The following is a 16,635-nucleotide window of genomic DNA, read 5'->3' on the forward strand; positions in this document are numbered from 1 at the left end:
CTCCCATCTATCGACTGGAGAACTCATGATGACCTGTGTGGTAGTGAGCATTTACCCATCTTCCTGTCACTACCTCTATGTCATGCCCATGGATGCCTACTCATATGAGCTTTAAACAATGCAGACTGGGTAGCCTTCACCTCTGCTGTTACTCGAATCTCCCCCACATGGTGCCATCGATGTTGTCATTGAGCAGGTCACTATAACGATCATTTCTGCAGTGGAAAATGTGATCCCTTGTTCTGTAGGGTGCCCCTGGCAAAAGACAGTCCATCGGTGGTTGCTGGAAGTCACTAAGGCAATTAAAGAGCATTGGTGAGCTCTACTGTGACATAAGTGGCACCCTTCCCTAGAGCACCTAATAGCCTTTAAGTGGCACTGTGCCCGTGTTCACCAGTTTATAAAACAATGGAAACAGGAGTGTTGGGAGAGGAACTTGTTGCCATACATCACATTCCCAAGTCTGGACAAAAATCAGACATCTTTCTGGGTACCAGACCCCAACAGGTGCCCCTGGAGTTAACATGAATCGCGTGTTATGTACCAATGCAAACGTGGTTGCTGAGTACTTTGCTGAGCACTATGCTCGAGCCTCTGCATCGTAGAATTAGCCCCCAGCTTTTCGCACCTTCAAAAGGTGGATGGAAAAGAAAGTCCTCTCATCCACTACACGCCACAGTGAACCCTATAACCACCCATTCACAGAGTGGGAGCTCCTTAGCGCCCTTGCACATTGCCCCGACACAACTCCTGGGCCAGATCTTATCCACAGTCAGATCATTAAACGTCTCTCATCTGACTACAAGCGACATCTCCTCGTCATCTTCAACCAGATCTGGTGCGATGGCAACTTTCCATCGCAATGGTGGGAGAACACCATCATTCCGGTGATCAAACCCGGTAAGAACCCACTTGATGTGGATAGCTATCAGCCCATCAGCCTCACCAACGTTCATTGTAAGCTACTAGAACATAGATGTGTCGGTGGTTTGGTTCGGTACTGGAGTCACGTGGCCTACTGGCTCTATGTCAGGGCGGCTTCCACCAGGGTCGCTCTACCACTGATAATCTTGTGTCCCTCGAGTCTGCCATCCAGACAGCCTTTTTCAGATGCCAACAACTGGTTGCCGTCTTTTTTGACTTACGTAAAGCATACAACATGACCTGGCGACATCATATCCTTGCCACATTGTATGACGGGGGTTTCCGTGGCCAGCTCCCGATTTTTATCCAAAACTTCCTGTCGCTCCATACTTTCCATGTCCAGGTTGGTGCCTTCCATAGTTCCCCCCATACTCAGTAGAATGACGTTCCACAGGGCTCTGTATTGAGTGTGTCTCTATTTTTAGTGGCTATTAACGGCCTAGCAGCAGCTGTAGGGCTGTCGGTCTTACCTTCTCTGTATGCTGATGACTTCTGCATTTTTTATTGCTCCTCCAGTACTGGTGTTGCTTACAGGGAGCCATTCATAAGGCGTAGTCATGGACTCTAGCCCACGGCTTACAATTTTCAGCCGCAAAGTTGTGTGTCATGCACTTCTGCTGGCGTCGTACCATTCATCCGGAACCAGAACTTTACCTTAATGACGATCAACTCACCTTAGTGGAGACATATCGATTCTTAGGACTGGTTTTTGATGCCCGATTGACTTGGTTACCTCACCTTTGTCAGCTTAAGTGGAAGTGCTGGCAGCACCTCAATGCCCTCCACTGCCTGAGCAACACCAACTGGGGTGCAGATTGCTCTACACTGCTGCAGCTCTACAGAGCCCTTGTTCAATCCCACCTTGACTATAGGAGTTTGGTTTACCGTTCGGCGGTGCCCTCAGCGCATTTACTCAACCCATTGCACCTCTGCAGTGTTCGCCTAGCAATGGGAGCTTTTAGAATGAGTCCAGTGCACAGTGTCCTGGTGGAGGCTGGAGTCCCTCCATCGCAGATCCGATGTGCACAACTGCTCGCCAGTTATGTTGCACACATTTTTAGTTCTCCTGTGCATTTGAATTACTGTTTCCTTTTCCCACCCATCATCTCACACATCAGCATCCCAGGTCAGGGCTCACAATTGCAGTTCGCGTCTTGTCCCTTCTCTCTGAACTGGCGTCCTCTCCTTGAGATCCATTCACGTACACCTCCATGGTGTAAACTTAGGCTGAAGATTCGCCTTCACCTTTCAAATGGCCCTAAGAACTCCATTAACTCTGTGGCTCTCCGCTGTCACTTCCTCTCGATCCTTGACATGTTCCAGGGCCATGAAGTGGTTTACACCGATGGCTCAGTGGCTGATGGTCACATGGAGGACATATTGAACAGCACTCCTTGACAGATGGCTGCAGTGTTTTCACTGAAGAGCTGGTGGCCATATCTCGTGCACCGTGCTCTTGAGCACATGTGCCCATGCCCTGCCGAGTCATTTCTCTTGTTACTGACTCCTTGAGCAGCCTACAAGCTATTGACCAATACTACCCTTTCCATCCTTTGGTAGCAACCATCCAGGAGTTCCTATGTGCCCTGGAATGGTCCTGTGTTCTGTGGTGTTTGTGTGGACCCCAGGCCATGTCGGAACCACGAGAAATGAACTTGCCGACAGGCTGGCAAAACAGGCTAAACAGAAACCGTGATCATTATTATGCTGCAAGGTTTTTCAGCTTTGGGAGGCGGAATGGACTAATCTCAGTATGCACAACAAACTGTGTGCCATTAAGGAGACTATGAATGTGTGACAGTCCTCCATGCAAGCCTCTCGCATGGTCTCTGTGGTTCTCTGCCGGCTCCACATTGGCCACGCTCGGGTGACCCAAGGCTACCTCCTGCGCCATGAAGACCTGCCTCATTGTCAATGTGGCACCCGGTTGACAGTGGCACATATTCGGTGCACTGTCCCAGTTTGACTGCCCTGCAACGAAATCTTCAATTACCGGACTCACTGCCGCTAATTTTATCTGACAACACCTCATTGGTGATTTAGTTTTATGTTTTATTTATGAGGGTGGGTTTTATCATTTGATCTAAATTTTAGCCCATGTCCTTTGTCCCTGTGTGTCCTCCACCCTAGAGCTTTCAGGGTGGAGGTTGTAATGTGCAAGAGTGGCTGGCTGGCTTCTTTATATTCTTATGGTCAGCCAGCCATGGTAACCTGCTTTCTTATTTTAATTTCTTCTCCCTGTTTCTTGCATCTCTGTGGTTTTATTGTCCCCTTTTGTCCATTTAAGTGTTTGTTGCCTTTCCGTCATTCTTGTGGTTTTTCCTTTCTTTTGTTTTGTGTTGTAAGTTTTGTTTGTTTCCTTCTCAACCTTGTGGCATTGTTTTATTCGGAACAAGGGACTTATGACCTACCAGTTTGGTCCCTTCTCCCCTCTCTTTTAAACCAACCAACCTGTTCCAGACAGTCCTAGACATTATCTGTGGGATTACAATATAGTGATTTAGCTAGCCAGACAAGGTGCAGTAGGGTGCCTGAGTGTACATCAAAGCAGCTCTGTGAACATGGTTGTTGGTATGTTGGAAGGTGAGAGTGTCCATAGCATATTCATTGTGAAGGTGTGCGAGGAAGGACAACACTTGGTCACTGAGAATTCAAAATTAACTTCCTGGTTCATATTCACATTAATCTGAAAGTGTGGGCTCAGATCATGGTACAAAAGACATTCCTAAAACATCACAAAACTACTACCTGTCTGCACACCACAGGGTAAACAATTTGCTGGGTCACTGGTGTTCTTGACAGCTTGTGTCATTTAGAAAGGGGCAAAATCACAACCTATCAAATTACACTACATGCTTCCAATCAGCTACAAACAAAAGCTTAATTGAAATGTGCAGCTTTATGTGCATCTGGGGGCATTGGTCTTTTGTGAGTTTTGCAACTCTAAATGCCCAGTGCATGCAGTTTTCTTTGCAATGTTGTTCATGTCAACCTGACACAACATGGTATCACTTCTGATATCTTTCCCGGCCTCTGTTACATGGCTGTGAGTTATACATAATTTCTTGTAGATGGACAATCCACAATTAACACCAGCAAACAAGGCAGCTGCATTCATAATGTGGTTGTGGACACATCCAAATCCAATAGCTCCTTTCCGCCATTCAGTCATGTCTCCATTAAACCAGCTTACTGTGCTGATTTGATGCAACTGACTGGAACATAAACACCATACTCCTGCTATGACTTATCAGCAGTGAAGGGCCACATGACCACCAGTTTCTACACCATCTACAGTACCTCTAAGGAACCAATGCACTTTTTAAACAGGAACTAATATTTTGTCGAGTAAGCTTATAATGCCACAAAACATGATTTTGATCCTCCAAGATCTTGAAGCAGGACAGATGTGGACTAAACTCATAGTTGCACTGCATTTGTCACAAATTGCAGTTTCGTGCAGAGATTCTCTAAATTACTTGAAATGAATGCACAGATGGTTCCTGTGAATAGATCCCATTAATTTCCTTTCCATCCATCTCAAGTACAGTCTTATTTTTACTGGCATAATTTTATTGTTTGGAACCCTGGGTATACAAAACAATTAGAAACCACTCAAATATTATAATAATAATAAAATAAGAGTAAATGTTAAACAGATTTTATTTTTATCTAGCTTTTTTCCAGTGGCTTCACTTGCTTGTAGGTTCGACTCACACAATGCATACATCATACACCTGTTAAGCTGAGTGGTAACGTGTTAGCCTACCATACAGTGGGCCCAAGTTCAATTCCCAGCCAGGTCGGAGAATTTCTCCACTTGTTGACTTGGTTTTGTGTTGTCCTCATCATCATTTCATCATAACCGGCATGCAAGTCACCCATTGCGGCGCCACCTGAACAAAGGCTTGCAACTCGGCAGTTGAACTTCCATGGATGGGGCCTCCCAGCCATCAATGCCACATGATTATTTCATTTTTTCATTTCACACATCTTCTTCTCACTCCTCTTTCTGTCCATCTCTTCCTACCCCATCTCTCTGTTCACTCCATCCTCCCATCTATGTCCATTTCCTCCTGCCCAGTCTGTCTGTCTCTCCATGTCCTCCTCCCCCACCCTTCTCTGACTATCTCCTCTGCCCCTTCCCTCCAACCATATCTTCCTCCTTTCCCTCTGTTTATAATCTTCTCTGCTCTTTTCTGTCCACATCCGCCTCCCCCCTCCCCCTTCCTTTTCCAACTGCCTAGTATTCCTCTACACTTTTCATCTGACTCTGCATCTCCCCCTCTCACTGTCCACCTCCTCCCCCCCCCCCTTTCTGACCAGCTCTGCTTCCTCTCCCTCTCTCTCTGTAAATCTCAACCAATCCCACTCTCTGTTCACTGTCTCCTTGCCCCTTTCTTTGTTCATCTTCTCGTCCCCCTCCCTCTGTCCAGCTCATCCTCCTCCACACTCTCTCTGTTTGTCCGTCTTCTCTTCCCCCTTTCTCTGTCAACTTTCTCCTCCCCTCTCTCCACCATCTCTCCACTCCTCCATCTCTCTGCTCAGCTGTACCCATCTGCACATTTAGCCCCTGCAAGGCATGTCAATACTACCCACATAACAAGCATGTTGTGCAGGGCAGCATACATGACAGGGCTAGAAAAACCCTTACTTGCTGTTATCTCCACTCCTGATGACCCTTGTATAGCGAGCAGTATGTGTGTGTTTGTTGAAATCGATCCAGTGTTTTAGGAGAAGGTAATGGACATACTCTCTACTTTATGCATATGAGGATTAGATTAAAAAATATCATGTAGTATTAATACTTTATCTCCAATAAAAGTTTAATATGATTTGTATATAATTTGTTTTTCTTCTCCATGTGTGTCCCACTTCAGATAAGGATTTGCACATTAGCATCCATCTTGCATTACTTTTGGTATCTTGGGCTGTAATTCCCATTCAGCAGTACTGCGTCAGGCTAGTGTTTTTTAACTACTGTTAGCATAATAGTAAGTGTAAAGTTTTCAAATAATAGTTGAGCATAAATGCACAGGATCCTATAATCTGTCAAGTTCATTTTGTTATACAACATAAGTTCATAATTTATAATTCTAGTTTCATGTGATGTAGCATATTTTAAAATGAGATGAATTGTCCGTAACCCATTTTGTCACCTTGCTCATACAGCAGAAAGACAGTTACTCATAAGTTTCCAAACAAAACCCTAAACCTAAGTAATGTTTCCAAAGTAGGATGTATCCAAGCTTGTGTTATTGCAACTGGCATCTTTGTCAAACAATACTTTATGTAGAGAAGGTTCACACATTGTTTATGAAGTTTGAAGTTTGCTGTCCATTATTTCTTTTTGTTGACAATGCAGCAGTAATCCAGTCCTGACAGACAACCAGCCATCAGTAGCAGCTGCATGTAGTTTTGCATACCCTGTTTAGTTAGTCATCTGTGAAGGAGTGAACAGTAACTGTATATTTATCTGTGTTGTGTGCTGCTTATTATTATTATTATTATTATTATTATTATTATTATTTGCAAGTATTCATATAACGTGTGACTGTTAGCGCCACATGAGATAACTGTGTGACATATTGGTATCCACGTGCAGCATAACAGTGATTCTTATATTGTACCTAGAAATTGCTTGGATTAGTAGTATATAGGAAATAGTCAAAAGTGCTGCCCTGGCCTGCAGTGGTGTTGAGACACTTGTTACATAAGCTGTGACACCTCTGGTGTCTCTACCTTAGCCTGGACTCAATCCTTGATGTCATAGTGCCCTCCGGTACGCCTTGATGTCATAGTGCCCTCCAGAACATCTGACTTGGCTGGTGACACTATCTTGATGGTGAATGGGTAACATCTATATCTACATCTACATGACTGCTCTGCAATTCACACTCAAATGCTTGGCAGGAGGCTCAAGAACCATTTTTATAATATTTCTCAGCTATTCCACTCTTGAACAGCAAGCAGGAAAAATGAACACATAAATCTTTCTGAGCGAGCTTTGATTTGTCTTATTTTTTATGGTGGTCATTTCTCCCTATGTACATTCAAGTCAACAAAATATTTTCACCTTTGGAAGAGAAAGTTGGTGACTGAAACGTCATGAAAAGATCTTTGTTTAAATACTAGCCACCCCAGTTTGCATATCATATCCATGACACACTCTCCCCTATTTCATGATAATATCTGTACATTTTTAATCTCCTCCATCAATCCTACCTGGAAAGAATCCCATACAGTGCAACAGTACTCCAGAAGACAATGCACAGGCATAATATAAGCCATGTCTTCAGTAGATTTTTTGCATCTTAAAATGATCTGCCAGTACAAAGCAGTCTTTGGTTCACCTTCCTCACAACATTTTTATGTGGTATTTCCAATTTAAATTGTTCATAACTGTAATCCCTTGGTGTTTAGTTGAATCAGCAATCTTTAAATTTGTGTGATTTATTGTGAAACCAAAATTTAACAGATTACTTTTAGTATTCATGTGGATGATCTCACACTCTTGTTTGTTTGGAGTCAGTTGGCACTTTTTACAGCATAGCATATAGATAGCTTGGCTAAATCATTTTTCAAATGGTTTTGATCTTCTGGGGACTTTTCTAGACAGTAAACAACAGCATCACCTACAAACAGTCAAAAAGGGTTGCTCAGATTGTCTCCAAAATTATTTATAATAATTAGGAACGATGGAGTGCACAGTGGTGGGCTCACAAGTCATGAGGTGAAACTGGGTACTAGAAGTCCCCTTACACTTTAAAAATATATTTGAGGTGTTGGTCATTGCCGAAAATACATTAGAGCCAGCATGGCACCCTTGTCTGTTAAAACTGGTGTCAATAGCCCTGTAAGATCCAGACAAGTGCAGAAGTTGAATCTGCTGGTCTTTGTAAGCTTTGACATTGGCCTGTCATCTACGATCAGAGGCCATCCTCAGTTCCTACATGTGGCTGACTACTTTGGGGAAGACAAATAGGCTCACACATGGTGGAAGCAGTTTTGCAGCACCATTCCTAGAACCAATAATGATCCTCTGGTTTGGAGCAAGTGGGAGGCTTAAACCAAGGGCTCAGATGATTGTGTGATGATCTTGGATGCAGATGTCTCAATCTCTGCTATCAGATGGGCAACAGTAGGGCCTTTTTTAATAAATCAGATGTGCACTACAAACAAGTAGCCACTATCAAGGTTAGCAGAGAATGTGAAGTGTGCACATTTCACATGTGGGATTTTTAGGATATAAAAGCTATTTCATAGACATAATACAAAAAATAGGTAGTGATTTCGAAGAAGGTAGAACATCAGCCCCATTAGTTGTGGAGGGTAGTATTGATCATTGCAGATTGGAGAAAGGAAATTTTATTATATTGCTAGTTAAATGCCTGAGCATTCATGGAAACGTCTCAGAATTAGTCTCACTGTTTCAGTGAGCATTATGACAATGCTCCACATTGCTAGGAACTGAAAGGTGACAGAAACAGTATGTGACTAGCAACAAAATTCTTAATTTGGGTTGGGATGTATATCACGAAGACAGGCTGGACATTAGTGGTAGGGTCCTGTTTATAGTGTAAATTATACAATAGCCTCTAATCATGTTCATACAGATTCTGAATGCAAAATAATTTGGGTAAAGGTAATTGTTAAAGGTGGATCAAACAGGGTAATCAGGTACTTTTATAGACCTTTTGTCGCAGAAATCATTGTGGCAGAACATTTCAGAGTAAGTGTGGAGAAAGAAACCTGTAAATTTAATAATTATGTCATGGTGTAAGGGGGGATTTCAGTTTGCCAGCTATAGAATAGGAAACAAAAATGATTGGGTGAAAGGTGCAGAAAAGAGTAAAGTGTAAACCTTAAAAGTGTAATTAAAAATCAACATTTTGGCCATTGTTCTGTAAGTTAGCAGTACTGATGTCATGATGTAAGGAATGCCCTATAGGTGGCAGCATACTACAGACAAGCGAAATGCAGCTACAATACCAGTTCAAAATGGCTGTCCAACATGTAACACAAACCAAGGAAGAAAAGGATTGTGTCATATGTTTTCTGGGTGGTGAAGATACAAAACCTGTTGAAATCCATCCAAGGTCCAGTATGGTGATGCATGTATATCACAGCAGCAACTGTATGAGTGGAGTAGAAAGTTTGGAAATGGTGTGAATTATATGACAGATGCTCAGCACCTGACTCAGACACACCACATTGTGACACCAGGGTCTACTGCAGCAGTCGAAGTTATTGAGATAGGGAAGTTCTACATAACGGTGAATGAAATAGCTGCAAATCTGAACATCAGTCATGGCTCAGCACATCACACTATTCATGAAGTGCTTAAGTTTCACAAAGTCCCTGCAAGATGGATGTCAAGGCAGCTCACTCCAGAACTGACAGAGTGACATGTTAACATATGTGAAGAACTTTTGCCATGCTTTGAAGCAGAAGGTGATGGCTTCTTCTTGAGAATCATTACAGAATATGAAACCTGGATACATTATCACCAACCAAAAACAAAGAGAGTAAGCACCATTCATCATCACCAAAACCCAAGAAGTTCTGGATGCAACCATCAGCAGGGAATGTTTTGCTGCCTCTCTTTTGAGATGAACGAGGTGTTGTCTTGGAATACAGCATGACTAGGGGAAACACCATCACCAGTGTATCATATTCCAATGTGTTAAAAAATCATCTTTAGCCTGCAATAAGATCACAGTGATGTGGACTTATGACTACAGGTGTCATTTTGCAGCATGACAATGCTCGGTGTCATAGTGTCCCTGTAACACTTGCAACCACTGATCACCTGCACTTCAATATTCTGCCACATTTACCATACTCACCAGACCTTGCACTGAGTGATGTGTGGACTGTTCAAAGAGGTGAGTGTGGACTGTTGAAAGAGGTGATGGGAGTAAATAAATTTCGTTTTGATGAGGAGGTGCAGCAGGCAGTGCTTGAGTGACTGCACACATGATTAAAGGTTGTTTTTTTTTTTTTCAGAGAAATCTATTCACTGCCGTCTTGCTGGAGGAAATGTGTTGAATGACCGGGAGACTATGTTGAAAAAGATTACAAAAACAATTAAGGTTTTCATTAGACTCCCCTCGTAGTATGTGCAACAAGAAAGAGAGTTCAGATTATCTGAGCAGAGATTCACCTCTGAGGCTGGAAAAGCTGTGCACAAATGGACAAAATTAAAGAATATTGTACAATTTACCATAAAGATGTATCTGACAAGCCATTGGTGCAGAATGATCAGATAGATGAAATGAGTCACAGTTTTATCAACTAAGAAAAATAGGCCACAAACTTTTGAAGAGGACATGACACAAGAGATGTTAACTGTAAGTGAATGCAAATGTGTTTCATGAATTCTTATGGATGTTCTGTGCTCCAAACACAAACATTATGACAACTCACCTTTCTATAAACATGAAATGGGGCTTTGTCGCTGGTGATAACCAACCTCTGTGAAAAACCATTTTCATCTAGTAGCAACTGCAAGTCATTGCAGAATCGAGCTCATTGTCCCAAGTAATCAGTGCGTTTAATAACTGCAACTGGTATGTTTTCAGATGCATATGTTTGCCTAGAATGTGCCAGATGGTTGACTGTGGTATCTGTAGTTCTCTGCTTGCATTTATCATTGATTCCATTAGGCTCCTGAAAAATAATTATCACAAATGTTCCATCTTTTCCACTGACAGTCCTGGCCAGACTGTTTTCTTCACACAATATAAGCATCCAGTCTCACGGACCATGTTATTCCACCTGTGAATTGTTTTGTCTGTTGGATCTTTCACCTGGTATGTGAGCCATCAAAAGTAACTCACATTTAACAAATTGAAGGAAACAATACACATGCATCATTCCATTATACATCATGCTCTGGCGTTCCAGCCCTCTATATCTACTCAGCAACAATGCTGTGGTGAGTATTGTGATCAAAACTTGGGAGATGCTCTGTCCACTGGCATGTATCATTTTTCTGTATATAAAACACTGTAGGTACTTTTGAAGACACATTTATTCCTTGTGAAGAAAGGTTTTGGGTAAAATCTGAACCTGTTTAGGTGAGGAATTTATTGCAAAGTTAACATTTTGACTACATTTATACTATCCAGGATAATACTCATACTGGATAAAATAACTTTTGGCATTCAGTCATGTCTTTGTAACACTTAAACAACTAAACTGCCAGTGCTTCAACTGACTTACTTCTGTCCTCTTCAGGGCAGTGAACCACTCTGCAGAGGAGCAGAGCAAGTTGATTACAATGTCAGAAATTTAGTCATTTTAGTACTTAAAATGATGTGGCCCAATACAAAAAAATCATCTATCCAAAATGACACTAGCCATGGAAGACAACTCTTTGTCTTTAAATATGTCTGCTTGTGTCTGTATGTGTGGATGGATATGTGTGTGTGTGCGAGTGTATACCTGTCCTTTTTTCCCCCTTTTTTCCTTTCGTCTTTCCCTCTCCTTCCCTCTTTCCTGATGAGGCAACAGTTTGTTGCGAAAGCTTGAATTTTGTGTGTATATTTGTGTTTGTTTGTGTGTCTATCAACCTGCCAGCGCTTTTGTTTGGTAAGTCTCATCATCTTTCTTTTTAGATATATTTTTTCCACGTGGAATGTTTCCCTCTGTTATATTCATATCATTTGTAAATAATTTGTTATTCTCAACCATAACTTTCTGTGCAATACTATGTTTTTACATAATATTTTAACATCTTCCTTCCTTCTTCTTGAGAACTATTGAAATTGATTTAGTATGATAGAAGTCAAATCAAATATTTGAACAAAAGCAATTAAAATTTATTTGAATGCCGAATGTAAAAGTATTTACTTATATTTTCTTCCTTTCTGCTTTTTAGGCTTTTTAACTACTTCATCACAAACAGTTATTTTGAAGTACCTTTATCTCTAAAAAAGAAAGTGTAATTTCTGGGTTTGTGTGCTCCCCTTCCCCCTCATCCAGCCCCTCACTCCCCACCCCAGTCCTAGATGTGCGCCTGATGTGCCCACAATTAAATGTGCCACTGCTTTTGTTTTGTGTTTAATGACTGTAACAGCAACAGGTTGTAACGATGTACGTTGATTCATAGATATGAAAAGAGAGGTCCTTACCTCAGTTAACTGAAGTCACTGCATGTCTGAGGCCTCTGTAAATCCAAAATGGTTGATGAGCTTGGTCAACTTCTCAATCTTCAAATAACCTTAAGAAATGCAGCGAGGTGACGTCAGCAGCAACTTCTGAAATTCCAGTGTGTGCAGACCCTGTCATTTTCGAGACAAAACCGCAAAAATGACAGGATGTGCAGCTGTCAAAATATCAGTGGTTGTCGATGATGTCACCCAGCTGTATTCCAATAAGTTATTTGAACATTGCATACAGCGAGAGACAATCAGGTCTCAACTTCTCGATCATTTCATTATTTCTAGAGTCACCACAGACAGACAGTAATCATTATTTATTTTTAATTAATTATTTATTGTCAGGGTAGGTTTAGGCTGTAGCCTCAGAGACAGATAGTGTTGTCAATAAGACAATTGTCTGCTATAGCTACCTCTACCTCAAGAGCTCCAGTATCCAAATTAACTTTGTAATGGAAGCTCAGAGCAGTTGGTCTGTATGTCAGATATGCATCAGTGTGTATCCTGCTGACACCAGTGCAGATAAAGGTCCATTTGTTGTAGAGTCTGTAACACTATGATGGAACTATGGCTATATGGGAGTTAGTGTTTTTCACTGATGATACTAACAACATTTTGCAGAATTATTCTCATGACACATTTGTATGATAGCCAGTAAAAATCATATAAACATCAAGGAAAGAATGATTTTACTGGTGTTGGGGTCTTGTGCATCATGTAGGATGGATGTCAGAAGAATATTTTTCATGCCTGTTCAACTTTTCAGAAGCATAGTTGGACCAAACTTGCCCTTCACGTATGATAAAGTCAAGAATACTCAAAAAAATATTGAAATTCTGAACCATTTTCAAAATATTATGATTCATGTGCCTCACTACAGATATGGTTGCACAATCAATCTCTGATAGTTCCCATCTTGTTGCCATAATCACATTTACAATAATTTCTGAATCAAATTGCCTCTGAACCTGAATGAATGTGTTGTCTCACTGTACAAAAGTTTATGAATGATGTTTGCAGGAGCTGTGCCGTGCACGAATGGCTGCGAAGACACCACAGCAGCCAGGAGTCGGTACTGCAGAAGGCAGCCGCCCTGAACCACAGCGTGTTGCGTCACTGTCCCGAGACTCTGAGAACAGCAACCAGAGCCCTTCCTCACGCTCCAGTACCTCTTCCTGGTCAGTCACTAAGTGTTATAATATTGACTTATACTGGCTGCAAGAGACATCCTTAATTATTTGTTTGTACATATAAGATTTGTCAGGTGCATTTTCTCTGGTGTTTTGGGAGATATTTGCAATTTTGTTTTTTCAGTGTATAACTGGACTCAGCCAAAGCAAATACTGCTCATTATATCTTTCATGCGATTCCCAGTGTTGATAAAGGCGTCAATTTGTTTCCTGTTACAAACAGATGATTTTTAAAGCTGATTTTTGCCTGCCTATTTCATAGAGCGGTCCTAAATTAGTCTAGTATGTTTGTTTTATCGATTTGTATTAACAGGAACAGTAAAACATGAAGAATATCCAGTACTCCATAAATGACTGCGCAATGCTGCTACATGGCACTAGCAGTCAGCACAGGCCAGAGCAATGCTGTCACTGCTTGAGTCCTGGTTATTCTTCTTGTTTTACTGTCCTTATTAATATATATCAATGAAATGAATATTGCACTAGTCTAATTTGGTACTGCCCTATTGAATGGGCACATAAAATACCACTTTAAAAATCATTTTGTTTGTAATTGGAAACAACCTGATGCTTTTTGTTGACAGTGGGCATTGTGTCAAAGATGTAATAAGCAGTATTTGTTTGGGCTGACTCCAGCAAGACATTGGAAAACAAAATTGCAAATATCCGCCAAAATACAAGAGAAAATGCACCTGTTGACCATTAGGAGGGACGCCCTATACATGTGGTGAGGTGTATGGGGTGCAAAGAGGAAAGGGACAAGAATGGCAGATCTTATGAAGATATCTATTCATCAGTATCTGCGATGATGGAAGCCTGGAGGAAACATAACTGTAGTAGGCCTTTTAGTCAGTCTTTCGTATAATGTCGTTTTCTAAACTTTTTTTCCAAGAGTTGTTGTCAGTTACATGTTGTGACTGCTCATATTCCTGAGACATTGCAGACTGTTACTGAACTGGTATGTACTTAATAAATTTCTCAATTTTCTATTTAATTGTCATCCTGTGATCCTTGGGCTTAACAGCTGTTAGTAATGTACACAACAGTACAGAAATTATTTTTTTCAATTTATTCATATCTATTAATGCTAAGTTCCATTTCAATCATTAACTTTGTAAAATACAGGAGCATCAATATTTTAACACAGATCAGTAAGCTACATCAATAAGCAGAAGTTTCACAAAGTTCACCTGTGGCAAAGGCGAACATATACTTTACAGGATGCTAACTAACTGACATAGTAACTTAACTGAAAACTCGTCCGCTACTCACTGACAAAGTAACCACTCATCTTAATTGCCAAACACTGACTGAGTGATACATATTAATTGCGCACTTTAACTGTCCAAACATGACTGACTCAGACTTTGAAAGTAACATTACACCTTTTCATAGATGCAGGTAGTACAGACATTACAAATTGGTAAAAGACAGAATTATTACATTTTATATAATAACATAAAAGGCAGAATGTACTCAACTAAAATCTGTATAATTATAAGATGACAAAGTATTAGATACTACTTTCTAGGAGTGAAGTTTTAATGCCCATGGGAATTCAAAAGTTTGCCAAGAATTTTTGATATAGTGAACTCTTGTGATTTGAATAATTAATAAACTAATATGTTATGTTAGTGAAAATGTACTTTTTCAGTAGCAGAAAAATCAGGACTGCTAAATTGTAATTTGGAATTTGGAAAGAATTACATTTTGAGATTGGAACATTGTAGAATAAGAAAATTTTGGAGACAAGTAACTTCTAAAGTACAGTGTATAGAATATAAAGCTTTTTGAGAAAGTAAAACCTTTGTTGAAAAGTGGAGGATGAAGGCTTTCAAATAAATTATATCAGGCTTAAAACGAACAATTTTAACTTTATTCAAATCTGACATGTATGTGGTTGTTAATTTAAATTATGAATATTTACTTAAGAGCAATGTCGTCAGATGAACTAAATATACTATTGTCATCAATAGATTCCAAATTACACCATGAGTAGTGAAGTTTAATGAGATATTGCGTGAATCAGAATTTAGTCATTTTATGTATCCATGGTATATGCATTTCATGTATAATGTAAAAAAAAATTAAAAATGATGTAAGGAGTAGAATTGTAGTAAGTGTATCTATCCCACTACCTTGCCATGTTTCAACTGGACAATGAGGGTATTAACAAATGGAGCAACCTGCATGTTCTCTATACATAGATCGTGTCATGCATGCATTGAACAATCTTTGAAGACATGTTGTGCAAAGACATCTACCTATTCAGAACCTTCTGAACTCCAAATTGCTCTGAGTGAAGAATGGGAAAAAAGCTTACAAAATATCTGAAAGTCGTGTAGATCATGTACCAAATAGATATAGATCCTTGCTGGCTCTAATGATGTTGACATTGATAGGATGTTAAATATAATAAACATTTCTTTTGCAAATCTTTGATTGCTGTCTAGGAAGTACTTACTGTTTTTTGATTTATGGGGAAGCACTGGCAGATGCAATTCTTATCATCATCATCATCATATAATTCTGTGCTGAAGTCATCATCTGAATCCATTTAAAAGAAAAAAATCGTGCTGTTGATGTGTGAATAAACACAGGGTGTTCTCCAGAACATCATTAAGTGTTTCGATGTACAGGCACCTGTGTTCACAAAAATTACAACAGAATATGTGACTGTTCCTCTGCAATAACCAAGACATGGAGTTTTCTATTGCAACTGTCAATGACATTCTCTTGAGCTGCACTTTTAATGTTCAGTGTGCTGGCATGTTACTTGATCCTGGATTTTATCCTGCTTCCTGCTTTGGTATATCTGTATGCTGTGTAATTGCTCTTCAAAAACAAAATCAGCAGTCTACCTTACATGCCAGGTTTGCAGCTGGATGACATTGAGGTCTTGCCAGGATATTTTGTCTGACAATCATTCACCCATCTTCTGGTTGAAGTAATGTGTGCACATTTCACAGCTGCACCCATTAGCAGTGTGTTGTCATCCACTGGAGTGCACCACGCAAGAGCAATACTGTGAACTACTGATAGAGCCCACCATGGGTGGGTGCCTGTTTAAATACTGCTTTGTTATGTTCGCATGTTATCATGTTATTAATGCTTGCATACATTTGCCTTATCTTGTTGTGTTCAGTATATGTTATGGTGATTGGAGTACATGCCATAGGGTAATAAAGTTGTACCAACATTCTTGGTTGTGTTGTGTGTCCAAGTTACAACACTGGTAAGTTTTATACTAGAGATCTGTGACATGTACCAGCAATCCCAGTGTAAAATTCACCTGAAAATGCCTGAATGGTTGTCAGCTGAAATATCATGGCAAGATGTCAAGTTGCAATACTGAA

General features: G+C 40.4%; 1 protein-coding gene across 2 annotated transcripts in view; it reads left to right on the forward strand.

The window, feature by feature from the left end:
* LOC126253306 (receptor-type tyrosine-protein phosphatase N2) overlaps window positions 1–16,635 on the forward strand; it is a 449,946-nt gene that overhangs the window by 389,936 nt on the left and 43,375 nt on the right. For both annotated transcript variants that reach the window (XM_049954535.1, XM_049954536.1), the window contains one exon: window positions 13,110–13,267. In XM_049954535.1, coding sequence (XP_049810492.1) covers window positions 13,110–13,267 — 158 coding nt within the window. The remainder of the gene's footprint in view (window positions 1–13,109; window positions 13,268–16,635) is intronic.

The sequence above is a fragment of the Schistocerca nitens genome, chromosome 4, assembly GCF_023898315.1.
Source record: "Schistocerca nitens isolate TAMUIC-IGC-003100 chromosome 4, iqSchNite1.1, whole genome shotgun sequence".
Taxonomy (NCBI): domain Eukaryota; kingdom Metazoa; phylum Arthropoda; class Insecta; order Orthoptera; family Acrididae; genus Schistocerca; species Schistocerca nitens.